Genomic DNA, 25,675 nt, shown 5'->3' with positions numbered 1-25,675 from the left:
TGTCACAAATACACAAGAAATCAGCAGTTACTACAAGATGAAAAATAAGTAATTAGGAAAATAAGCAGAACCTCCTTTTCCCACCATCCAGAAGATACTCAACTGAAGGCAGTGTAAATTCTTTTAGGCAAGCACTCCAGCCACTGAGCTATATCCCCAGCCCTGTGTTCCCTCCTTGCTTTTTTATTTTTTTATTTATTAGAATTTTAAAATGTTTCTATTAGTGCCTTATAGCTATACATAATATTGGAGTTCATTTTGACATATCATTCATGCTTGCATGGAATATAATTTGCTCCATTTCAGTCCTCCATACATCCACTTTCCCGCCCCTCCCCCCCTCCCCTGTTCTCCCTGTTCATTTCTACAAGTTTAATCCGGATCCAAAAAAAAATCTGCAAGGGGAACAATGGTATCCACGGGAACAAACTGCAATATAAATTCATTATTGCTTTTCAGATAAGACACAGCCAGTCATGGGGGATCACGCCTGTAATCCCAGCTACTCGGGAGGCTGAGGCAAAAGGACCACAATTTTGAGGCCAGCCTCAGCAAATTAACCAAACTCCTGTCTTAAAATAAAAAGCATGAATGTCTGGGATGTAGCTCAGTGGCTAGAATACCCCTGGATTTGATCTGAAGACTGGGGGATTAAACTCAGGGGCATTTGAACACTACTTAGGGGTAAGCTTAGGGGTACAGTTTAGTTGTAGTTCACTTGCCTACTGTGTGAAGCCAGGGTTTGATGCACCACCAAAAAAAAAAAGAGGGGGAAGAAAAATAAATAAACACCATAACAACAACTCAGATACAGTTTTGAGACTCAAGTTGATATAAAAATTCACGAAGTGACATTTAGAAAAATGTTATTTTTAAATGACTTGCTTTCATGTTCCTTTGGAATGGACATGTGTAATTTATGCTAGAATTTGACACTGAATCTACATCAAAGTTGCCTGAAATTTCTCAACAAGAGGCTGATTTAGATCTTGTTTTTGAAGGTGACTCAGTTTAAGAAATGTGTATGTTGCAATCCACTTCCTAGTTTTTCTTTCTGCCCAAATATGCTCTCATGGTTAACAGACCAAAGTACAATAAAATGAACAAAAGATAACCTGTGACACTGTGTGGGGCAAGCATTCTTTGTCCTTTAGGAGAAAGAAACACATTGAGCGTATCTGGAAAAAGATCTCTTGCAGTCATAATTAGTAAACAAGAGTAGCAATAAAAAGAGCTTATATAGTTATGGTCCCAGGTTAAGGAGGTCTTAGAAAGTAATTTAGTTTGCCACAGAGTGATGCAGCTCTTTGTTTCTGGTGGAAGCAGTTGACCCTGGTTAGTTTTCACCCTGGACTCTCAGGGCTGAGTGTAATCTGAGCAACCATTTTGTAATCATGGTGCTCGGATTCCTGAGCGAGGAAGGAGAGTGAGCTTATCATCAGCAGGCAGGGCCTGGGACAGGGCAGGGGACAGTACCAGAAACAGAGGAGTCCCTCGGTTATGTATAAAATGGCCCATTTCACCCTGACTCCACTTTCTGTTAATCAGATCAATATTCTTTTATCAATGTTATTAAGGGCCTTTGAAAACTTGTTCTAAACTGGGCGCATACATGCTTGTAATTCCAGCTATTTGGGAGGCTAGGGCAGTAGGATGGCAGCAAGTTCAAGGCCAGCCTCTGCAAGTTTGTGAGAACCTGTCTCAAAAAAAATAAAAAGGGGGGCTGGGGGTGTGGCTCAAGCGCTCGCCTGGCATGCGTGCGGCCCGGGTTCGATCCTCAGCACCACATACAAACAAAGATGTTGTGTCCGCCGAAAACTAAAAAAAATAAATAAATATTAAAAAAAAAAAAAAAAGGGCTGGAGATGTAACTCAATGGTTAAGTGCCCTGGATTCAATCCCCGGGAATCAAAAAAAAAAAGGAGGAGGAGGAGGAAGAGTGGGGGATGTGACTCAGGGATAGAGTGCTTTCCTGGCCCATGTGAGGCCCTGACTCTCATCCCTAGTGCCCATGTGTGTGCGCGCGTGTGTGTACACACACACACAAGTAAGTCATCAAGCACAGCAAACTAGCAGCAGAGGGACCCTCTAATAGGGTTGGGATTGGTTTGATGCTCATAGCAGGCTTTAGCCTTAGCTGTAACACATACATTTTTTATGAAGAGACAGGATCTGTGCATTTTATATGCAGTCAGGAACTATTTTTAAATGAATCTAACCCCACTTAAGTGTTGAGTTTCTACCCGAGATGCCCATCACTTGGAAGCCAGGGAGAGCAGTCCTGACTGAGCAGCCACCTGAATCATCATGTAGTATGTCTGCCCTCAAGGAGCCAAAGCCTAGGGGCGGAGACAGAGTCACAGAAAGCACACTGTGAAGACTCCACAGTAAGGAGTAAGGGGGACATCAAGGGCTGGCACCACCAGCTCCTGATTACAGGACAAGCGTAGTCCATCTAAACCTCAAGGCAATCCTAAAGCCCCGTCTACGGTTACTTCCATTTTATAAAGACTCTAAGCCAGACTGCAGCCCATGTCCATAGTCCTGGCTGCTGAGGAGGCTGAGGAGGGAGGCTCATGTGAGCCTAGGAGTTCATGGCCAGCATCCAAAACAGGAAGAGACATTCTCAGAAAAAGAAATGGAAAGAAAGAAAGAAGGAAGGAAAGAAAGGTAAAAAGACCAAGGCTTGGAAAGAATAAGGTACTTATTTGAGAACAAGGTGTCAAAGTTAGTAATAATAGTAGCTAACGCTTACAGAATGATCAGTACAAAATACATATTGTTTGTTCTAAGAACTTTTTTTTGGTATTGGAGATTGAACTCAGGGGCACTCAACCACTGAGCCACATCCCCAGCCCTATTTTGTATTTTATTTAGAGACAGGGTCTCACTGAGTTGTTTAGTGCCTCGCTATTGCTGAGGCTGGTTTTGAACTCTTGATCCTCCTGTCTCAACCTCCCAAACTGCTACAGGTGTATGCCACCATGCCTAGCTCTCTGTTCTAGGAATTTTTTAAAAAAATTTTTATTTGTTCTTTTTAGTCCTACATTCCAGTAGAATGTATTTTGACTTATCCTACATACATGGAATATAGCTTCCCATTCTTTTTTTTTTTTAATTTTTAATATTTATTTATTTTTAGTTATCGGCGGACATAACATCTTTGTTTGTATGTGGTGCTGAGGATCGAACCCGGGCCGCACACATGCCAGGCGAGCGCGCTACCGCTTGAGCCACATCCCCAGCCCATAGCTTCCCATTCTTACGGTTGAACATGATGTGGGGTTACACTGGTTGTGTATTCATATATGAACATAGGAAAGTAATGTCCAATTCAATTCTACTGTCTTTTCTATTATCCTAAGAACTTGACATAAGCGTTTATTAATAATTTCATCTTCACACTAACTCCATAAGGCAAAACTCGTTATCCCACTTTAATGATGAGGGAAATGAAGCCCAAACACATTAAGATCTGTGTCCAAGCAAGTAAGGGGTGGGGCCAGGATTTGAACTGCATCTGAACTGAGCCTGTGCTTTTAATTTCATTATTTATTTATTGGTGCTCGGGATTGAGCCCAGGGGCACTTAAACACTGAGCCACATCCCCAGCCCCCCACCCCCTTCTTTTTAAAACTTTTTTTGTAGTTGTAGATGGACAGCATGCCTTTGTTTTGTTTGTTTATTTTTTTATGTGGTGCTGAGGATCGAACCCAATGCCTTAGACATGCTAGGCAAGGGCTCTGCCACTGGTCTACAGCTCCAGGACCCCCAACCCCGAGCCCTTTTTTTATATTTTATTTAGAGACAGGGTCTTGCTGAGTTGCTTAGGGCCTCCCTAAATTGCTGAAGCTGACTTTGAACTCTCAATCCTCCTGCTGTTAGCCTCCAAAGCTGCTGGGAATACAGGCATGCGCCACCACACCCAGCAATTTCATGATATTTTGCATATGAGGTAGGGCATAAAGAGGCATGGGGTTTGTTTTAGTCAGCTTTTTCACTGCTGTGATTCAAAGGACCCAACCAGAACTGGAGAGGAGGAAAAGTTTATTTGGGGGCTCACAGTTTCGGAGGTCTGAATCCATAGAAAGCAGACTCTACTCCTTGGGGCTCAAGTGAGGCTGAACATCATGGCGGAAGCATGTGGCAAAGGGCAACAGCTCCCGTGGTGATCAGGAGGCATAGAAAGACTCTGCTCTCCAGATACCAAATATATACCCCATAGCCACACCCCCAATGAACCACTTCCTCCAGCCACACCCCACCTGCCTCCAGTTACCACTCAGTTCATCCCATCAGGGATTAATTCAGTGATTAGGTTAAGGCTATGACCCATCATTTCTCCTCCAGACCTTCTTGCATTCTCTCACACGTGAGCTTTTAGGGGACACTACATCTAAACCATAACAGGGTTAAACTGCATACACAGATGAGGGGTTCAGGAAGGAACAGGGCAGGAGACATTTGAGTGGACCTCGAAGGACCCATAGGAGTGTGCCAGGCAGAGCTGAGAGAAGGAGTATTCCAATAAAGACAACGAAAGAGCAAGATGGCAGGGTTGGATGTGGCCTGTGTGAGGAGCAGGAAGGGTGGAGGTGAGCAAGTGGAGAAGGTCCCCTTAAGGGGAGGTTCTCTCATGCCCTTGAGTTTTATTTTCCAGACTATGAATGAGTAATGCCTGCTCTTCCCTCTCATTCTGCAACTGTGCCATGGAGATGATAATAGGAGCTGACTCAAGGATTAAATGAAAACACTTGCACGGTGCCTGGCATACCATAAGTCTCCAGAAATGTTAGTAGTAATTGTAAGTTATTACACAGCTAGAGTAGTAACCCTCCCACATTTCTACATTAGTACAACTCAGTGTTCCAAGTGATAGAAACCCAGATCAGAAAAGTGTGCTTTCGTTTTTCTTTGGAAGACTTGGCATCACCACGGAGGGTCTTGCTTGTGTTAGTTTCAGGAACAGCGGGATCCAGGGTCTCAGAAACTGCCAAGCCTCTACTTGCTGCCTGAACCTGATTCTTTCAAACCTGTTGGAAATCATGGTGGTCAGTACAGCATCTCCCACTTTCCCACCCACCAGGAAGTCTGAGTCATTCTCCCTGTCTCTGGGTTTAACAATAGAGGGATTAAACAAACTTTGATATCACATGGCCAAAGAAGAGTGGGCTCTAGAATGGGGGGGGCACCTATTCTAAATTCATGGTCCATGTAGAGGAGAGGGATTCAGGACCATTCCCCAAAAGCGTGAAGGGTAGGTCTGGTAGACAAATGGCAAAGTTCACCCTAACTTTGCTCACTTCCAAAAAACTACATCCTTCCCTCACTGGTGGAGTGCACCGGTGAGACTCTGGGTTCGATCCCCTGCAACAAAACAGAGGCAAAACAGAAAACCAAAGCCCAAATCAGAACACGCACACCCTTGCACGCCCAGCTGCGTGTGTGCACGCCTGCTTGTGCGTTTGTGTCTGCACCTCTCTTCTGAACAGGGGTCTGGAAAATTCGTTTTTCTCTCTGGAATCTTATTACATCTTCTCTTTTGTCCCTGTTCTGAAATTTCATGTCAGTGGAACTTGACATGGACTGATTTTCATCCATTTACTGGGAACTGTAGTGGGCCTTGCTACAGCAACCAATGTTCTTTTTTTTTGGGGGGGGGTGGTTACTAGGGATTGAACTCAGGGGCACTCAACCACTGACCCACATCCCCAGTTCAATTTTGTATTTTATTTAGAGACAGGGGCTCACTGAGTTGCTTAGCGCCTTGCCATTGCTGAGGCTGGCTTTGAACTCCCAATCCTCCTCCCTCAGCCTCCAGAGACTCTGGGATTACAGGTGTGCACCTCCACACCAAGCACAACCAGTGTTCTTTAGAGCTCATTTGTGTTCTCTCTCTCTCTCTCTCTCTCTCTCTCTCTCTCTCTCTCTCTCTCTCTCTCTCTCTCTCCCCCCCCTTCTTTTCTTCCTTTCTTGGCTCTGGGAATGGACCCCAGGACCTTGTGCCTGCTAGGCAACTTCTCTAGCACCTAGCTACATCCCTGGTTCTCTTTAGAGTTCCTGACTTGTTTCCTTAAGTATATCCTGCTCTGTGTTTTCTCTTTTCTTCCTGGGACTCTTGAAACTCACCTTGGCCTCTTAGGCTGGCCTTCTAATTTTCTGATAATCGCTCTCCTGTTTTCCCTCTCTGACATTTAGCTCTGTGTTCTCCTGTGAGAGTCTCGCTAACTTTATTACAACTCTTCTAATTTTCATTGCAATTATCAATTTTAATTCCAAGCATCATTTGTGTGTAAGGCATCATTTTACACAGAAAAGGAGTTTGAGCTTTTAGAAAGCTTCTGCGTGAGCAAAAGGAAGAACAAAGTTCTTTCCATGAGATTAGTTTTCACGGTGTCACATCCAATTTACGAATGTAGTTTCAGCGTCACCCCGTCGATAGCCAAAAAACCAAGATGTCTTTGTGCAAAGACCAAAGTCCTCATTCTACTGACTTACATGGGTCTAAGTCTATGCCACAGTTTGGACCAAAGAAAACCACATTTGGAAGCAATGGTCATGGAAAAAGTGTCACTTTAGATCAATACTATACCATTAGGAGGCACATTGACAACATGTCAGATGACTTGGCATTAATCCAGAAAACTGCTAGATTCAGAAATGCTTTCATTGCAGACTGATGACTCTACAGACTTAGTGACTGTTGTATTTATTTGGTACCAATTAGAATCCTAAAAGAGAAATGTCTAGAAGAACATCCAAAGGCCCAAAACAATCTGCTGGGAATGAAATATTCAAAGTGGTAATAAATATTTTGAAAAACGTGAGATATTTTGGAAACGATGTGTAAGTCTGGGTATTTGTGGCTTTGACAGGAAAGTGTGTTGCTCCATAGCAAGAACTCCTTCTGGAAAACTCTAGAGTCAGGTAATGTGTTGTCTTATTAAGAAAGGCTTTCCTGTAATCCCAGCTACTCAGGAGGCTGAGGCAAGGGAATCACAAGTTTGAGGCCAGCCTCAGGAATTTAGCAAGACCTTATGAAAGTGAGATAATAAAAAAGATCTCAAGAAAAAAAAAAAAAAAACAAAACCTCAGGGCTGGGGTTGTGGCTCAGAGGTAGAGCACTTGCCTAGCACGTGTGAGGCGTTGGGTTCGATCCTCAGCACCACATAAAAATAAATAAATAAAATAAAGGTATTGTGTTCAACTACATCTAAAAAAAATTTTTTTAATAAAAATAAAAACCTTGGGGCTGGGGATGTGGCTCAAGTGGTAGCGCGCTCACCTGGCATGCGTGCGGCCCGGGTTCGATCCTCAGCACCACATACAAACAAAGATGTTGTGTCCGCCGAGAACTAAAAAAAAATAATATTAAAAAATTCTTTCTCTCTCTCTCTCTCTTTAAAAAAAAAAAACCCTCAATAAAATCATGGCATTTGTAGGTAAATGGATGGAGTTGGGAATATCACACTAAGTGAAGTAAGCCATTCCCCCAAAACCAAAGGCTGAATGTTTTCTCTGATAAATACATGCTGATCCATGATTGGCGGGGTGGGAGAAATGGAGGAACTTTGGACAGGGCAAAGGGGAGGGAGGGGATGGGAGGGGGAACGGGATAGAAAAGATGGTGGAATGAGATGGACATCACCACCCTAGTACATGTATGAAGACGTGAATGGTGTAACTCTACTTTGTGTACAACCAGAGAAATGAAAAATTGTGCTCCATGTGTGTACTATGAATTGAAATGCATTCTGCTGTCATGTATAAGAAATTAGAACAGGGCTGGGGATGTGGCTCAAGCGGTAGCTCGCTCGCCTGGCATGCGTGCGGCCCGGGTTCGATCCTCAGCACCACATACAAACAAAGATGTTGTGTCTGCCGAAAACTAAAAAATAAATATTAAAAATTCTCTCTAAAAACAACAACAAAAAGAAATTAGAACAAATTAATATTTTAAAAATTAAAAATAAATAAATAAATAAATAAATAAAAATCTCAGCCAGACATGGGACACAGTAGTGCACACCTGTAATCCCAACAGCTTAGGAGGCTGAGGCAGAAGGATCACAAGTTCAAAGTCAGCCTCAGCAATTTAACGAGGCCCTAAAGCAACTTAGCAAGACCCTGTCTCTAAATAAAAAATTTAAAAAGGGCTGGTGATATGGCTTGCTGGTAAAGTGCCCTTGGCTTCAATCCCTAGTAGAGAGAGAGAGAGAGAGAGAAGGAGAAAAGAAACATAAACAAAAAGTCATAGGAGTGTGTGTGAAGGAAGGAGTCCCAGGACAAGTAGGCACAGGGTCCTGAACACAGAATCCAGCAAAGCCTCAGTAAGCAAAGCCGCTTCTCTGTTGCTTTTGTCTTCTGGTGTCACAGGGTCCCTTGTGTGATCTGTGCTAGTCATCCTTGGAATCCTCCTTGATTTTTCTTGTTTTTCTCCTTGTTTCTATCTTGAAAATAGACCCAGATCGGTCCGGGGTGGAGCTCTGTGGTCGAGAGCATAGTCAGTGTGCATTAGGCGCGGGGCTTGGCTGCCACAAACACACCATTTTTACCCAGAATCTGACCCTTCTTGCCTATTCTGCCACAACATCTGCAACCCGAGGCACCCTCCCTCCCCTCAAGCCTGGAATCGCAGTAACCTGCTCACGGTTTCCTGGGGCACCAACAGTCCAGTTCCCGCGCAGCTGTGGGAATGACTCTTCTCTAGAGGGTAAGTCAGGTGGTGTCACTCCTCTATTCAGATCTTCCCAGTGGCTTTCTCATCCGCCGTGCCCTACAGATCCAGCCCCTGTGGCTACCCTGGCTTTATCTCCCCCAACACACACCACCCCTCCCCTGGCCAGTTTGGCTCTAGCCACACTGGTCCCCAGGCAGGCTCCCTCAGGGGCTGCTTTTGCCATTTCTTCCCTAGATGGTTCTTGCCCCAGGGACCACGTGGCCTTCTTCCTCTCTTTCTTCAGTTTTTTTTTTTTTAATATATATATTTTTTAGTTGTAGATGAACACAATACCTTCATTTTATTTATTTATTTTTATGTTGTGCTGAGGATCAAACCCAGGGCCTCACATGTGCCAGGCAAGTGCTCTCCACCACTGGGCCCCAGCCCCAGCCCCTTTCTTCAGATCTTCTTTACTCAAATTTTAGGTTCTTCGTGAAGACTTTCCTGGACACCTTCCAGAGCATTTCTACGCTGCCTTCTCCTGCCTCGCTTGCCCAAACACTAACTATCCTACTACTGAGATTCTTCTTCTTTTTTATTGTTCCTTAGGTCCTATTACCTGTTTTTTGTTTGTTTTTGTGCTGGGAATTGAACCCGGGCTTTGTGCTTGCCCGGCAGATGTCTACCCCTGAGCTACAACACAGCCCTCACTTTTCATTTGTCTTCTTTATCTTGCTTATTCTCTCCATCAGTAGAGTGCCACCTGCATTGGGCAGGGATTTTCCCTTTATGGTCCATGGATGCCCAGCACAGAGAAGAGCAGCTTGCACATCTGTTGTTGCTCAATAAATATTGGGTGAATGAAAGTCTGTGTCCTTTTCTCTGTGTTGACTGCTTTCATTTTCCCTCCTTGCTTCTGAGCATTTGATAGTAAATTGCAGGTTGTTCTAGAACTCTGTGACAACCTTTTTTTTTTTGGTAGTAAGCATTGAGCTCTGGGGAGCTTTACCACTGAGCAACATCCCCAGCCCTTCTTATTTTTTTATTTTGCTAAGTCTGGCCTCCAACTTGTGATCCTCATGCCTTATCCTCCCAAGTCACTGAGATTACAAAGCTGACCCACAGAGCCCAGCTACTGTATTCTCAGTACAAAGTCTCTGATTGGCTCAATTTGAGTTAGGTGTTTAGCCCTGGGCCAGTCTGCTGTGGTCATTGAGGGTGGAGTCACCTACACACCCTTCTGTGTGATAACAATTTCCCTGATAATCAGGGTTGGATGCTTCTAGGGCTGGGCGTGGTGGTGCATGCCTCTAACCCCAGCTCCTCCTGAGGCTGAGGCAGGAGGATCACAGGTTCAAAGCAAACCTCAGGAATTTAGTGAGGCCCTAAGCAATTTAGCAAGATCCTGTCTCAAAATAAAAAATAAAAGGGCTGAGGATGTTATGAAGACCTGCTGGGTTCAATTAAAAAAAAAAAAAGTGGTTATTCCCCACCTCTCACATCCATCTCACATCTAGATGGTGTGTCCCAAGTTAACTATGGTAGTTCTACTCCCTGGACTGGGATGGTTCTAGAATAACCAGGTGGCCCAATTCTGTGAAATGCAATCCTGGATGAATCTGCAGAAGGGCTTAAAAGAGGTGTCTTCTCCTAGAAAAGGGCCATGGAATGACGACGTGGGATCCTCTTTTTATGAGTACTGTGGTGCCAGGATGGAAGAAACTGCAGCCCTGACTTTCAACTGGTCTGAGGATGAAACCCCCCCCCCCCCATCAAGACAGATAGAACAAAGGTGTGGCCAGAACCTCACCTCGGTCCTAGATGGAATTATGGAGTCATCAGCCAACCCAGAAGCCCTTCCTATCTCTGGATCTTCTTTGTTGTGAAATAATAAATGTCCTTGTAATTTAAGGTTTGAACTGGGATTTCTGTTTTGTGCATTATACCTGATTCAGGTGGATGCTATCTACTCTCCCGCATCCCAGTCTTCACAGGTGTGCTGCCTGATTCAGATTACCAGGTAAAATGCATTCACTATGCTTTCTCTGAGAAAACGTACAGCTGTACTGACACCCTGCAGACAGTTGGCTGGCTGAGAATTGTGACAACATCAGCTGATACCCTGGAGAGATCCAGCAGTGAATGTAACATGCAAGACCTTGGCCTTCAGAGTGTATAAGAGAACATGGTAAAGGCAGGAAACTGTTCTTCTCAGACAGTAAAATAGTGCTGAAGACCCCTGACCCAGCATGATATCTGTGAGCATTCTGTAGACACTGTGCAATCTCAGAGTTCTGGGGTCACAGTTGCACTGTAATTGCTTCTAATTACTGCACTGTGGTTTTCAGTCTCAATCCTTTCAAAATTGCCACTAATTCTTTTTCTCCTTCTCCCTCTCCTTGTTCTTGTCCTTCTCCTTCTTCTTTGTCTTGATACTAGGGATTGAACCCTGGGGTGCTCTGCCACTGAGCTACATCCCCAGCCCTTTTTGCCTCTCTTAAATTGTGAGACAAGATCTCACTAATTCGTCTCAGCTGGCCTTGAACTTGGAATTCTCCTAACTCAGCCTCCAGAGTCACTGGGGTTACAGGCATGTGTCAGCACCCTGATTGTCACCAACAATTTTTTAAAAATTAAAATGTGAAGTAAACATAAAAAGTTCAAGAATGATCTGCTATTATAAAACAATGCTGGGAGTCAGCAACGGAAGCTCAAGAGCTCAGTGTCAGGACCTGGGCGTGAACCCAGGCCTCTTTGCCTCCACAGTCTGGCCTCTTTCCAATACAAACTGAGACACAACTGCCCAGGCCCAGCTGTAAACAAATTCAAAATGAAATGGCCAGTGTTTTCTGAGAAGACTTGTGCCCTAGCTTTCCCAAACCACTAATAGCAGAAGTGGGAACTGAACAGGGCTTTGCACATACTAGGCAAGTTCTCTACCACTGGGCTACATCTCCAACCCTTTTCTTTTCTTTTCTTTTTTTGAGAAATTAGCTATCCTGTCTCAGCTTCAGCTTCCTGGATATCTGGGATTACAGGGTGTGCCACCATACCAGGCTCACGTTCACTCGTTTTTTGTTTTTGTTTTTTTTTTCTTTTAATATTTTTAGTTGTAGATGGACACAATACTGTTATTTATCTTTACGGGGTGCTGAGGATCAAACCCAGTGCCTCACATGTGCTAGGTGACTGCACAACCACTGAGCCCCAGTCCTCGTGTTCACTCTTTAGGCCTCAGATTTCTCAACTGCAGATTGGGTTAATAGTAGCAACCACATAGATTTGTTTTGAGGATTCATGAGACAATGCACATACACTAAGATTCCTTTCATTTCCAAGTGACAGAATTCCAAATCGGACTGACTTTAGCATTAAAAAAAAAAAAAAAAAAGAATGTATTGGCTCACGTAATTGTAAAGTCCGGGAGAAATAACATATGGTATAGCAAGATCCAGGGAATCAAATTGTGACATCAGAAGCATGTCCCTTAGGAGCTGGGGATATATCAGTTTGTAGAGTGCTTGCCTCATGTGGTTCAATTCCCAGCACCGGGAGGAAAAAGAAGAAAAAGAAGCAGAGTCCCTAGACCATGCTCTCTTCTGCTCTGGCTCCATTCTCAAAGAAGCCATGCCAAATATTTTTCACCACAGCTACATCCCTAGGCCTAGGTCAAACCATCATCTTCTCCACTGGTGACTACAACAGCTTCAGTCTCCCCTCTTCCCCCAGCAGCCTTCCTCACTCCCAGGCTCATATCCACATAGTCATTTTTTAAAATTTGAAACAGATCATTTGACATATGACTCCTCTGCTCAAAACTTTTTTTTTTTTTTTTTTTTGGTACTGGGGATTAAACTCAGGGGCACTCTACCACTGAGCTGTATCCCCAGCCCCTCCCCCACCTTTTGTTTTGTGATGCTGGGGATTGAACCCACTCTACCAACTGAGCTATATTCCCAGCCCCCCAGCTTTTTAAATTTTTTTTTTATTTTGAGACAGGGTCTCAGTTGCTTAGGGCCTCACTAGGTTGCTAAGGCTGGCCTGGAACTCGGGATCCTCCTGCCTCAGCCTCCCTAGTCTCTGAGATTACAGGTGTGCACCACCATGCCCAAACTCAAAACTTTTGAATATCCTCTCATGGTAAAACTCAGTGTCTCTCCATGACCCACCTAACATCTGGCTGTACTCATCCCCTGCTTTCCTCCTCCTCTTCCACTCTGCACAGACCCTCTTTCTGGTTTTCCTCGTGTGGGAAGTGGTGCGGATCAGGGAGGACTGGGAGATATCCCCTCTGCCAGGAACTCATCCTTGTGGTTTGCTACATCCTTTCATTCATGACTCAATCCCCTTGATCTCATCTAGCCTCACAACAGCGAGTCCAGCAGGAAAAACAGCTCTCTTACCCAACAGTTTGAACTGTGACCAACCAATTTGGACCAATAAAAGTCAGGGCTGGCTTTCATTGGTCCAATTGGCCGGGCACAACCCCTTGAATGTTGGGTCACTGTTGCCGAGGGGCTGAGATGCCTTGATTGGTTAGGCTTGAGACTTGGGCTGAGTGGAGGAAGACAAACCCCCACCCCCAGAAAGATCAAGGTCCTGTTACCAGAAGGGTGAAGTAATGCTGGACAGCAAAAATAGCAGATGTGTGTTTTCAGCATTTGCCCAGCAGCTGACAGATAGGAAGTGTCTAAAATAAATAAATAAAGCGACTAAAACAACAAACCAGCTTGCACTGCCTGCAAGAACCCCTGGGGGTTTCCTTCATCAACCTTCATTCATTTCACAACTTTTTATTGATAGCGCTCATTTCCAGGCTTTATCCAAAGGGAATCTGTTACTCTCTTAAATCAAAATGTAATAATATCCTAGATGATGTGACTTTGTTAGGGCAGTGCCTGGAATTAATTCATTCAACAATATTTATTAGGCTTTTATTAGGAGCTTGGTTGACACCTGTGAGCAGCACAAGCCCTCTTCCTGGGACTTACATACTAGTGGGGAAAAAGGGATTTAAAAAGAAAGTTCAATTTAAACACACATAGGCCCCCATAAAACACGACTTCCGGGAAGAAAAACTAAATATCTTGGGTTTCTTCTTTACTGAGTAGCCTTTTGTATTTTGGAAATTGTGTACTTGGCTGGGTGAGGTTTCTTTTTTTTTTTTTTTTTTTTGTGCCTGGGATTGATTCCCCGCCCCCTTGTTTACCTCAGAAGTGCTTAACTACTGAGCCACGTTTTTATTTTTTGTTTAGAGTCAGGGTCTCTATAAGCTGTTTAAGGCCTTAATAAATTGCCAAGGCTGACTTTGAACTTGTGATCCTCCTGCCTCAGCCTCCTGAGCCGATTCCCTAACTGCCTCCCAAGTACCACCATGCCTGGCTGTGTTGATCATTTAAAAAATGTAATGCCAGAATGAATTACACCCAGTAGAATGGCTAAAAGTAAAGAGCAATGTTGAAAGCTTGGAATAACGTCGGGCAATTGGCACACTTCTACATGGCTGGTGAGACAGTACAATCACTTTAGAAAACTATTCAGTAGAGCTTGGGAATGTAGCTTAGTTGGTAGAGTGCTTGCCATGTATGCACAAGGCCCCGGACTCAATCCCCAGCACCTCAAGGAGAAAAGAAAGAAAGGAAGTAAGGAAGAAAACTGTCCTGTAGTTTCTTATAAACATACAACTACCCCATGATCCAACAATTCTGCTTTTACCCAGAGAAATAAAAATCTATGTCTTTGGTTTTAATTTATCTTAAGTTAAAACTTATGGAAGATGGTAGAAATTTAAACAGTAGTTGCCTGGGGCGGAAGGTGGGGATTCACATTCTAGGGAGCTGGAAATTTTCTACATGTTGATAAGGGCGTGAATTAAAAAGAGATTTTTCACTCATCAAAACTCACTGAACCGGGACTGAGGCTGAGGCTCGGTGGTATAGTGCTAGTCGATCGCGTGTGAGGCATTGGGCTTGGTCCTCAGCACCACATAATACATAAATAAATGAATAAATAAGTAAAGTTAAAAAAAAAAAAAACTCATGGAACTAATTATACATGGTACTGAAATATTTCACTGTACCCTACAGATGTGTACACTTATTATGCCTCAATTAAAAATTAAATATATGGTAAGTTAAATTACAAAGTTGGTACTCTGAGAAAAGGAAAAAAAAGCAACTCATCAGGTAGAGCTGCATGTTTAAGTTTTTACTGGGGATTGAACCCAGGACCTTGTGCATGCTAGGCAGGCATTCTACCAGCTGAGCTATACACCCAGCCCCCTGATTTACTTTTTTCTTTTTGTACTGGCATTAAACCAGGGGACACTTTACCACTGAGTCACATATCCAAACCTATCTGATATTTTATTTAGAGACAAGTTCTCGCGGGTTGCTTAGGTCCTCATTAATTTGCTGAAGCTGGCTTTGAACTCGCGACCCTCCTTCCTGGCCTGTGCTTTTCACTGAACGTAAAAATCTACCTAATGAAAAAGAGAAATGCGGGGCTGGGGATGTGGCTCAAGCGGTAGCGCGCTCTCCTGGCATGCGTGAGGCCCGGGTTCGATTCTCAGCACCACATACAAACAAAGATGTTGTGTCCGCCGAAAACTAAAAAATAAATATTAAAAATTCTCTCTCTCTCTCTCCCCCCCTCCCTCTCTCATTAAAAAATAAAAAAGAGAAATGTAATAATCGCATGGGGGAAGTTACACTTTACTAGGGAATGTGCCACAGAGTGATTCCACGAGGGCTTAGATTAGGAAAGACCCTTACTGATAAGGTGAGAGTTCGTACAGTCTGTACTAAGTACTAAGTGGAAGGAGGAAGGAAAGTAAACTCAATACAAAACAAACAAATAAAATAAAAAACCGTTAATTTTTTAAGTGGAGACCTTCCAAAAAGCAGCTTTTGTATTTGTGCTTTCACATATCATCTCACAGTGACCCTTGGATATCAGTATTGGAGCTCCCATTTTCCAAGTGAGGAGACAGGACGTGCAAGAAGTCAGGTTCTAGGTTTGCATATTGGGTGTCCGTTTCTCCAGCTGGATGCTGACCACAGACACTCCAGGTGGGGAAGGTCTGAGACAAGAAGGTGCCACCGAACAAAAGGCGGCGCCCGGGCGCCCGCCCGCCCTGGGAGATGCAGGGGCGGAGCGCCAGGTCCGCGGCGCTCACGGCCTGGCAGGCTCCGCAGCCCGCGCTCACCGGCTCCGGAACAAAGCGGGGCGGAGCGCGGCCCAGCCCCGGGAGAGGGGGAGCAGCGGGGTCGGGTGTGGCGTGAGCTGAGGTCCCACCCGCGGAAGGAGTCGTGAGAGGAGGGCAGGGCGGGCCCCGGCGGGTGGGGGGTGGAGAAGCGCGGGGCGGGGGCAGGGTGGTGGGGAGAGAGGGCGGGTCCGGGGCCCAGCGGGGTGGCCCTTATCTGCGGGAGGCCAGACTGGAGGGGGCCCTCGAGCGCGAGGACGGGAGCGCGCGGGAGGGTGCGCGCGCGGCCGGAGCTCCGGGGAAGGCTCTACTTCGGGAGACGCGAGCTAGAAGCAGGCAGCGGGGGCGGGAGGCGGGGCCTGGGGGCCGGCGGAGGCTGTGAGCACCTGGTTGGCTCGGGCGGATTCGGCTGAGCCAATGGCTTGCTTTGCTGCGCCGCCCGCTGCTCCCCCCGCCCCGTCTGTCTCCGACGCCCGGCAGCTCGGGCTCTGCGGCTTCAGGCTAAGTCCTGGGCTACTCCTTAACCCACTTGGATGTTGTTTCTTCTAGGACCCTTTGTTGTTGCGCAGGGTCGTAGGAGACTGAAATGAGAGATTGGAAGTAAAGTGGGCTCTTTCACCATCCCCTTCACTAACAAATACTTTTTTTTTTTTGGTGCTGGTGATTGAACCCTGGGTGCTTTACTACATCCTATATCTCCAGCGCCCCCCCCCACCTCCTTTTTTTTTTTTTTTTTTTTTTTGGAGACAGGGTCTCTCGCTAAGTTGCCCAGGCTAGCCTCGAACCTGGGATCCTCCAACCTCAGCCTCTAGTATAGCCAGGAGTAGCTGGGATTATTTCAAGCATGCGCCACCGCGCCAAGTTTCTTCTTATTCTGGTAAAACGATGCACAAAATGGAACAAAATAATGCCGATGCTTGTTTATTCTTTGCTGATAAGAGCCAAAAGCTTCAAGTAACTATCAGGAGAAACCTTCTATTTATATATCTTCACATTAGAAATGTTTGTCTTAGATTCCAAGAATTTAGGCAGGTGAATGGTCCAAAGCAGTGGCCTCTTCTGATTCCAGCCAGACAATCTGGAACTAACATGTACTTTGTTCTTATTAGGAAGAATTGTACTAAGAGCTGTGTTAATAATTCTCTCAATGTTTACATTTATTCCCCACAACAATCCCATAAATAAGTACCATTCTCCTCCATTTTACAGTTGAGTTCTTGGAAAAACATGCGCTGACACACCCATGTTAACACAGCTAGTAAGTGTAGAACCAGGACTTAAATTTGGGGTCTGAGTTAGTATTTTTTAGTCCTCACCTCAAAACCAGTGGTCTTAACTACTATATGATTACCAAATTACTTATCACTCATTCATTCAAAAAATAGTGGCAGCCTACTCTGCTAGGTCATGTGCTGAATGTAAGGCACACAGTGAACAAGAGAAGTTTTGGGGTGTCATCTCTATCATTCCCTCATCTTTTCCATGCATCCAAGCACAGTGACTATCTATGAGCAGCTCTAGACTTTCATTGATTTTGTAGCTCTCGGTCTCAAAGGGAGTGCATATTTCCCAATGGCTGCAGCATGAAAAAAAAATAACCTTGGGGACCATTTCTCTAACCTCCTTGAAGTCCTAAACCCTTGCAAAGCCAAACCCGATTCCTATGCCCTGTACATAGCTGGGTGCAGTAGGAATTGAGGCTACATGTGTTGTATTCAATTTGTGGGTGTGGGAATTCTTTTTGGGGGGATAATGAGGATTGAAATCAGGGGCACTCAGCCACAGAGCCACATCCCCAGCCCTATTTTGTATTTTATTTATTTAGAGACAGGGTCTCACTGAGTTGCTTAGCACCTCCTCATTGCTGAGGCTGGCTTTGAACCCACGATTCTCCTGCCTCAGCCTGCAGAGCCGCTGGGATCACAGGAGCTCTTGTTATAGTGATCTTGGGGATGTTCAATAGGGTCTGTAGGCAAGTGCACAGATGAGGTAGCAGAAGGAGATGATGGCTGTTTCTTGGGGCCAAGATTGTGTCATAGGAACAGGCCCTTTGCCCATCACCATCCCTGCAGGGACAGATGGAGGGAGGCTGGAGCTGGAAGGAATGTGAAGCAACTCTCAGAGAAGTTCCAGGCCAGAGAGACTTCTCTAAGCCCCCTGGACTCTGGAGCCTACTCTCAAATGCCTCTAAAACTGCTCCAGTGTGATCTGATAATGAAGTCTCAGGTCTCCCAAATTATAAGAGTATTTCTCCTGTGTATAGATTTCATACTTTTCAAAGTCCTTATCCTTATTTTCTATGGCCCTGAGGTATAGATTATTCACACCATTTTATAGGTGGGAATACTGAGGCTTGGAGCAACAGGCTAAGCTGCCTTAGGAAAGCAACCAAACAGAGACAAAACAGCCTCTGGGTCACTCCCAGAGCTCTGTCATTCCCACTCCTCCCATATTCCCATCCCTTGACTTTCTGCAACCTCAGGGTCCCCATGTACCACCTTCATCTTGGAGTCCTGAAAGGTCCCCATCCACATCCGTGTTGATCTTTCTTTTTTTTTTTTTTTTATAAGTTTTTGAATTTTTTTTTAAAGGGAGGGAGGGAGAGAGAGAGAGAATTTTAATATTTATTTTTTAGTATTTGGCGGACACAACATCTTTGTTTGTATGTGGTGCTGAGGATCGAACCCGGGCCGCACGCATGCCAGGCGAGCGCGCTACCGCTTGAGCCACATCCCCAGCCCGAGCTCTCATCTTTCAGAATGGGGTGAGGCCCAGGGAAAGGAAGGGATTTGGAGGTACACGGACTGGAGAGGGGTGGTCTCCCAGCCTAGCTGTCTGCCCATCAGCAGTGCCACTCAGCAGGTGTCCCACAGAGCCCCCTGCGTGTCAGGCGAGCACTGCACTGCACCACTGAGGACTCAGAGAGCCTCCAGCTGTGGTTCCCAGTATGATATTCAGGAGCTTCTGATGGCAGAATGCACTTGTGGTCTTTCTGCAAGCCAAAGAACCATCCCATATCAGTTGAGAAGAGTTTGCTTAAGAGTTTTGACTGGGATCTTCAACTCTCCTGGAGGTTGGGGTGAGTCTTGCCCCGCAGAGCCATGTTGGCAAGTGGAAAATAAATGAATTATGAGTGAAAGCTGTTTTCTAAAAAAAAAAAAAAAAAAAAAGGACCTGGATAGGAAGTTGGGAGACCCTAATCTAGTTTATATTCCTCCCTTCCCCCAATGCCTTCTGAGAGGCAGAAACACTGAGGCCCAAGATGCCAAGATCACACTCTTGGGTGCAACCCTTAGTTTGTTGAGACTGTGGATGAGGGCTTGTTGTCATTGTCCTATGCTAGAAAGGAATTATTACTTATTGGGAGCCTGTTGTGTGTCAGGTGCTTTATTGGCATTCTCACAATAATTTAAATATGATATTTTATAGATGAGAAAAATAAGGCTCCCATTAAGGTGATTTATCCAAAATCTCAATCCTTCCCCAGATACCATGGCTCAGTGTATTTCCTTAATCAAGAACAAGGGTTCTAGCTGGGTATGGTGGCACGCGCCTGTAATCTCAGCAGCTCAGGAGGCTGAGGCAGGAGGACTACAAGTTCAAAGCCAGCCTCAGCAACTTATAGAGGCCCTAAGCAACTCAGCGAGACCCTGTCTCAAAATAAAATGCAAAAAAAGGGCTGGGATGTGGCTCAGTGGTTAAGGCCTCTGGGTTCAATGCTTGGTACCAAAAACAAAAACCCCAAACCAGTGGTTCTCAACAGGGGATATTGTCCCCAGGTCATTTGGCAATGCCTAGAGACATTTTTGGTTGTCACAACTAGAGGCCAGAGGAGCATGTTGTGGTAGAGTCCAGCACCCTCTGGTGCACAGTTCAGCCTCCAAACACAGAATTATAAACCCCCAATGGCAGTAGTGCTGAGTGTGAAAATCCTGGTCTAGAGAAATCCATGCCCTTTCCTGAGTCCCCACCTGGGAGAGGTGCCCCTGCAGCCACCAGCTGTCCTGCAAACCATATGCTGATTGTGCCACCTCTCACCAGAGCCATTCAGGTAAACGGCATTTGATTGGTATCAATAAATGTGTGTTGGCTTGAAATACAAGGTCGCACCTGTTTCTGGTCTATTGACCTCTTGCTTCAATTAGGCTGTGGCCAGGATGGGCATGTATGTGAAAGGTCCTGCAGCTTCTATGTCCTTGCCAGAGATGCAGTAGGCTTCCTGTCACTTCAGTTGACATAGCCACCTAGCAGTGTCCACAGAGGGAGTATGATGCAGAGGTTAGAGGCACAGACTTTTATGTCAGAAGCATCCTGGTTCAGGTCCTAGCCCTGCAACTTACTGTATGACCTTGGGAAAGATACTTAACCTAAATTTCAGTTTGCTCTTTTTGGGGGGATGGGGAGGTGGGGAGCACCACCCAGCAAATCTGCTTCTGAATTTGTGGTCCACAAAAACTGTGAGCAGGGCTGGGGTTGTGGCTCAGAGGTAGAGTGCTTGCCTAGCATGCACGTAGCACTGGGTTCGATCCCCAGCACCACATAAAAATAAAATAAAGGCATTGTGACTACCTACAACTAAAATAAATATTAAAACAAAAACAAAACTGTGAGCAGCTGGGCAAGTGGTACACACCTATAATCCCAGTAACTCAGGAGGCTGAGGCCGGAGGATCACAAGTTTGAGGCCAACCTCAGCAATTAAGCAAGATACTCAAAATAGTCTGGGAATGTAGCTCAGTGGAAAAGGTCCCCTGAGTTCAATCCCCAGTACTGGAAAAAATACATAAATAAAAAATCTTTCTCGGTATAACACCCAATTTATTTATTTATACATTTTTTGACACTGGGAATTGAAACCAGGGTCACTTTACCACTGAGTCACATCCCCAGCCTTTTTTATTTTGAGACAGGGTCTCACTAAGTTGCCCAGGCTGGCCAAGGAATTTGGGATCCTTCAGGTTCAGTCTCCCTGATCACTGGGATTCCAGATACGGGCCACTGTGCCTGGCTCTGGGACATGTATTTATCATACATTTTTCTAATTTATTTCTTATGTCTCCTCCACAAAGACATCCTCCATAAGAGCAGGAAGTACTGTCTATTTTGTTCATTGTTGTATCCCCAATTCCTGGCATGTAGTAGGTACTTAATAAATACTAAAGGTCCATACCTCAGTGAAGTAGGACCCAATACACAGATGGAGTGGAGCTGGGGAATCTGCGTTCAGGAAGGCACCCCAGGTACAGCGCCTCAGAATGTGGGCAGACAAGAAGCTGTGAACATCATACAAAATCTAGCCCTCTCCTTTCACCCAAGACAGACCAATGCCAGAGTGGGGAGCCCCCGCCCAAGGTCACGGTGGGGGAGGAAGCTCTAGCACCTGGGTGCAGGGCTCTCTGCAGCTGCTGCCAGAGCCCGGGCAGCTCTGCTGAGTCACTGGAACCTGGCCCTAGGCGGGCGTGGCCACCAGGTCCGAGTGGGAGTGGACCTGCGCCCCCCTCCAGTTGACTGGGGCTGAGGCCGGAAGAGGGAGAGGCTGGCGGAGCTCCACCCGCCGCCCCGCAGGGAGCCCGCCTCCGGAACCGCCCTGGTGGCGGAGCGAAGGTCCGGCTTAGTTTTGAAAGTTGGTCACAGTCATCGAAATGGGTAGTCCACTAAGAAAGATGGGAAGGACATCAGTAACAAATGAGTTTAGATTAAACACAATTGCACTTTCGCGGGAGATGTAGTTCAGTGGTAGATGGCCGGTCTAGTGCTCGAGGTCCTGGGAGGGAGGGGCGGAGAAAGGAAAAATGTTCACATAAAATTCCACTTAGCCTTGTCATCCCAGCGGCTCGGGAGGCTGAGGCAGGAAGATCGTGAGTTCAAAGCCAGCCTCAGCAATTTAGCGAGGCCCTAAGCAACTCAGAAGACCCTGTCTCGAAATAAAATACAAAAAAGGGCTGGGGATGTGCTCAGTGGTTCAGCGCCCCTGAGTTTAATCCCTGTTTTTTAAAAAAGAAAACAACAACACATCCCCATAAGTTTGAGGCCAGCCTGAGCAACTTGAGTGAGTCCCTGTTTCAAAATATAAAAGGGCTGAGGATGTGGCTCCGGGTTAGAGGCTTGTCCAGCATGCTGCGGCCGGGTTTAATCCCCAGCACCAGGGTGGGGAAAGCAATAGGAAACTAGTGTGGAAGTCTTCCACTTTCACTCCAGGCACCGTGGTTCCTCGCCTCCCCTGCTTTGCCCCTGCTGTTGCCCCTGCTTGGGGCCATAGTTCCCTCCCAGCTCCTAAGAACAATGGCCTTTCATTTGGCCTGTCCTTAGCATTGACCTCCAGTGAGCTCCCACTGGACCTTGAAGGCAGGGCCTGACTTATCTTCCCCAGGGGCCCCAAGACCAGCCATGGTCCACTGGAGCTGCAGCAGACCTGGGGCATCCTTATGTAAGATCCCCTACATCAGGAGGGGGTGCTGTGGAAGAGCAGGTGGCAGCTCCCCATGTATTATCGGGGGAACATTTCCAAGACTGCTTCCAAGTGGAAGAAGCAGAATGCTGCCATTTGTGTGAACACAGGGGGAAAAGAATATTTGTATAGAGATATAACTGACTATGTTTGGAAAGATGAAAAAGAGGTGTAGGATATACTTTCCTGGAACCGTCTGAACTTTGTAACATACTACGTGTCATTAAAAAATTAAGTTTTAATTTCTGGGCTGTATCACCAGAAAAGGATCCAGGACAGGGAGGGTAGGATGCAGGAATTCAAGTGGAAAGCTCTGTCTGCCAGCTTGGTCCAAGCCAGGAACTGGATTGTAGGGAGAGGCAGAGCCGAGACACAAAGAGGATTTGGAAGCATCAACTTAGCGCCCACTTAATCACAAAAATAAATAGAAAGCTTTCCAAGGGATGGTGAAGCCAGGTTTGGGAACCCACTGATTTAGTGTGACCTTGGTGGGTTTTTTTCCTTTCTCCTTTGGAAAGAGGGAGAGCATCTTGGGAGGCACAGGTCAGTATCCAGAATGTATACTAATGATGACATGGCCTCCCTGCCTTGCTGGCTCTCCCCCATGGGGACATTTCTCTTAAGAGGTCTTTCTGACCCAGAGGGCAGGACAGGAAAACAGAGAAGAAAACACCATCTTTAATCAACCCACCTGCACAGAAACCAGGAGAGCACTCCTAGCCTTGCAAGGTCCCAATGAGAAGAGAAACTGGTCCCCTTGCAAAAACCAGCTTATAAAAACAAAAGGCTTCAAAGCACCAGTGGCTAGACCCCTCCAAGTAGAAAGAGGCCTGGGGGTGGGGGTGTAGGAGAAGTGAGGGCCGCAAGCAGGAGTGACCCACTGGCAGGGGGACAGCCCAGCCTGAAGGGGACTGTCCCTCTCTGGAGCTGTACCCACCAGCTGACTAGGCTGACCTCCTGGGACCTCGGTGTCTATGGTGGCCAGTTACTCCTGGGGCTGGTGCTTGGCACAGCACTGCATAAGGGCTAGTGGGCAGGGTCACCCTCCTAGTGGGATCACAGAGGGAGGTGGGCACTGTAGACAGTCTCATGTGTGTGCAACCGCCTCCCCTGTTTGGGCTTCCCTCCGGTCACCCTAGGTCTCCCTCCCATCCTTCTTCCCACCCAGGCTGCCATTTCACAGACTAAGAGGCTGATCCTCTTCTGTGGACTCACCAGCCAGCGCATAGAATGTGGGGGCCTCAGGGGTATCTGTGAGGGAGGTTGGAAAGAAAAGCTCTGCCTCTACTTGTCTCAGAAAGATGGGTGCAGGTCCTCCTCATGCCCCACCCCGATGATTCACGCCCCATTCTGTCCCTTCAGAGGGCCTTCTGGGCTTTTTAGGGGTAGTTTCTGGATGTTGTGGTGGTCACAAACGCTGGTAGTCTGTAAACACTAGTGGCTGGGCAGCGCCACCAATCCTCCTCCCAGCTGGAACCACGGGTCTTCTAGGTGGTGAGGTGAATGGAGCCATCAGGGGTTGGTGGGATTGCTGTGAGGGATGGGTTCCTGGGTGCAGACCTGGCCTGAGGGACCTGGAGGGAGGGGGGTGAGTTGCACCCCACTTTCCTGGAGGAGAGAGCTTTGAAGGTTTGCCAAGGGCCTGTAGATTGTGAGTCTAGAAAGCCTTCCCTATAAGTCAGGTTGAATTCAGGGCTTGTGGCCATGTCCATCAGGTTCCCAACAATAGAACAAATGGGCATATTGCTTTAAGAGAGGTGCTGTGTGGAGGTGGAGTATCCAAGCTGGGAGGAGGCTTGGAAACAGAATCCAGAGACCAGACACTGGGTTTTGGAATCAGAAACTATAGTAAGTCCACTATGTTCAAGGCCTGGCTCCACCAAAAACCTAGCTGTGTGGCCTCAAGCAAACCACTTCACATCTCTGGGCCTTAATTTGCATGCCTACAAAATGGAATTTATAATCCCAACCTAACCCAGGGGATTGAGTCAAATGAGAAAATTAGAAGAGTCCATCTGCTAAGGATCGTTTTAATCACTGGAGATGAAGAAACCAAGACCCAGAGAGGGCAAGAGCTTTGCTAGATGTCACACAGGGTGTCAGTGATGGAGCTACGACTGGAAAGGAGGACTCCTGCTCCTAGTTCCCCCTAGTTTTCCCCAGGGCTGGTGAATGTGTGGTAAGGTGGGGTGAGCCTGTCTGTCCTGCTGTTTCTCTCTGGACAAGGGGCAAGATGCTGGGTGAAGGGTGAAAGGGAAAGGTTCAAGAAGGGAGGAAGGCCCCGGCGCACTCCAAGGCTAAGATAAAAAAAATACAAACCCGGCGATCCCCCTCCCCCGCCCCGCCCCTCCCGGCCCCACCCGGTAAGTCCGGGCTGAAGGGCCAAGTCCAAGTCCACTCCTCTGGCTGCAGATCCAGGCGGGGCCGCGCAGGCTGCAGGCGGTGCGCGAGCCGCCAGGGGGCGCGCCTGCCCATGTTGGCCGGTGCTCGCGGCAGCCGTGGTCAGTCCAGCAGCTAAGGGCGCGGCGTCCTGGTGGGCGCGGGGCGGAAGCTACCCAGACCTGCAGGAAACAAAGGCGGGTTAGGGGAGGACGTAGGCGGACGGGGGAGCGTGGGGCGGGAAGATCCCCACTCCTCCGTCCCTTTCTTTCCCTGGCACTGACGTCCCAGTCCCTCCAGCCCACCCAGCCAGAGCCAGGACCCACGTGTACAGAGGCTGCAGTTGTAAATGCGACGTCTTCTGCGGGGCCTGGTATCCATAGGAGTCAAAGCCACCGATGAAGTCAACTGCAGGAGGGGAGAGGACAAGTTAGGAGGGGCTGGGTCCTGAAAGAGAAGGATCAGGGCACTACCCCCGGCTAGAGACGCGGGGAGGGGGGCGCTGAGGAGGTCCCGGGCCCTGGGGCCAGAATCCGAGGGAGGGGGGAGCCGGCCCAGCAGGGGGTCAAGTCCCCGCAACTCTCCAGCCGGGAGGCAGAGGTCCCATAGGAGAGAAGGCTCTTTGGGGCGAGACAATACCTCCTATGGGGTGGGGGCCAAACTGGGAAAGGGCGTGTTGGGGCCCTGGATCGGGCACCTGGACGTCTGGGGCTGAACCTAGAATGGGCTGCCTGTACACACCCCCACCCACCCCTCGGGCTCTTCAACATTTCGAAAGGGGGCCTTTGGCTGACCCTGCCTGCTCCCCCACCCCCGCCACGTCCAGTTCCAGGGGGCCCTGTCCAGGGTGCTGAAAGGCTCAGCGCCCTGGGGCGCCCTACTCACAGCTGTCCTCCTCCTCCAGGAACACTTTGCTCACGTAGCAGGCGAACACGAAGCCAAACAGCTGGGGGAGGGGACCACACTTCAGACAGAATAGGGA

The 25,675-nt window shown here is 47.0% G+C and overlaps 1 protein-coding gene across 1 annotated transcript in view; it reads right to left on the bottom strand.

The window, feature by feature from the left end:
* Positions 1-22,532: 22,532 nt before the first annotated feature.
* Nkain1 (sodium/potassium transporting ATPase interacting 1) overlaps positions 22,533-25,675 on the bottom strand; it is a 43,801-nt gene continuing 40,658 nt past the window's right edge. The window contains exons 5-7 of the mRNA XM_046469215.2: positions 25,579-25,639; positions 25,020-25,101; positions 22,533-24,875 (exon numbers count right to left, since the gene is read on the bottom strand). Of these exons, the coding sequence (XP_046325171.1) occupies positions 24,866-24,875; positions 25,020-25,101; positions 25,579-25,639 (153 nt within the window). The 3' untranslated portion in view covers positions 22,533-24,865. The remainder of the gene's footprint in view (positions 24,876-25,019; positions 25,102-25,578; positions 25,640-25,675) is intronic.

The sequence above is a fragment of the Marmota monax genome, unplaced genomic scaffold (genome assembly GCF_021218885.2).
Source record: "Marmota monax isolate L192 unplaced genomic scaffold, Marmota_monax_Labrador192_F-V1.1 WCK01_AAM20220418_F8-fsc00008, whole genome shotgun sequence".
NCBI lineage: Eukaryota > Metazoa > Chordata > Mammalia > Rodentia > Sciuridae > Marmota > Marmota monax.
Note: the sequence above shows the minus strand (reverse complement) of the source record. Positions and strands in the feature narration are given on the sequence as shown.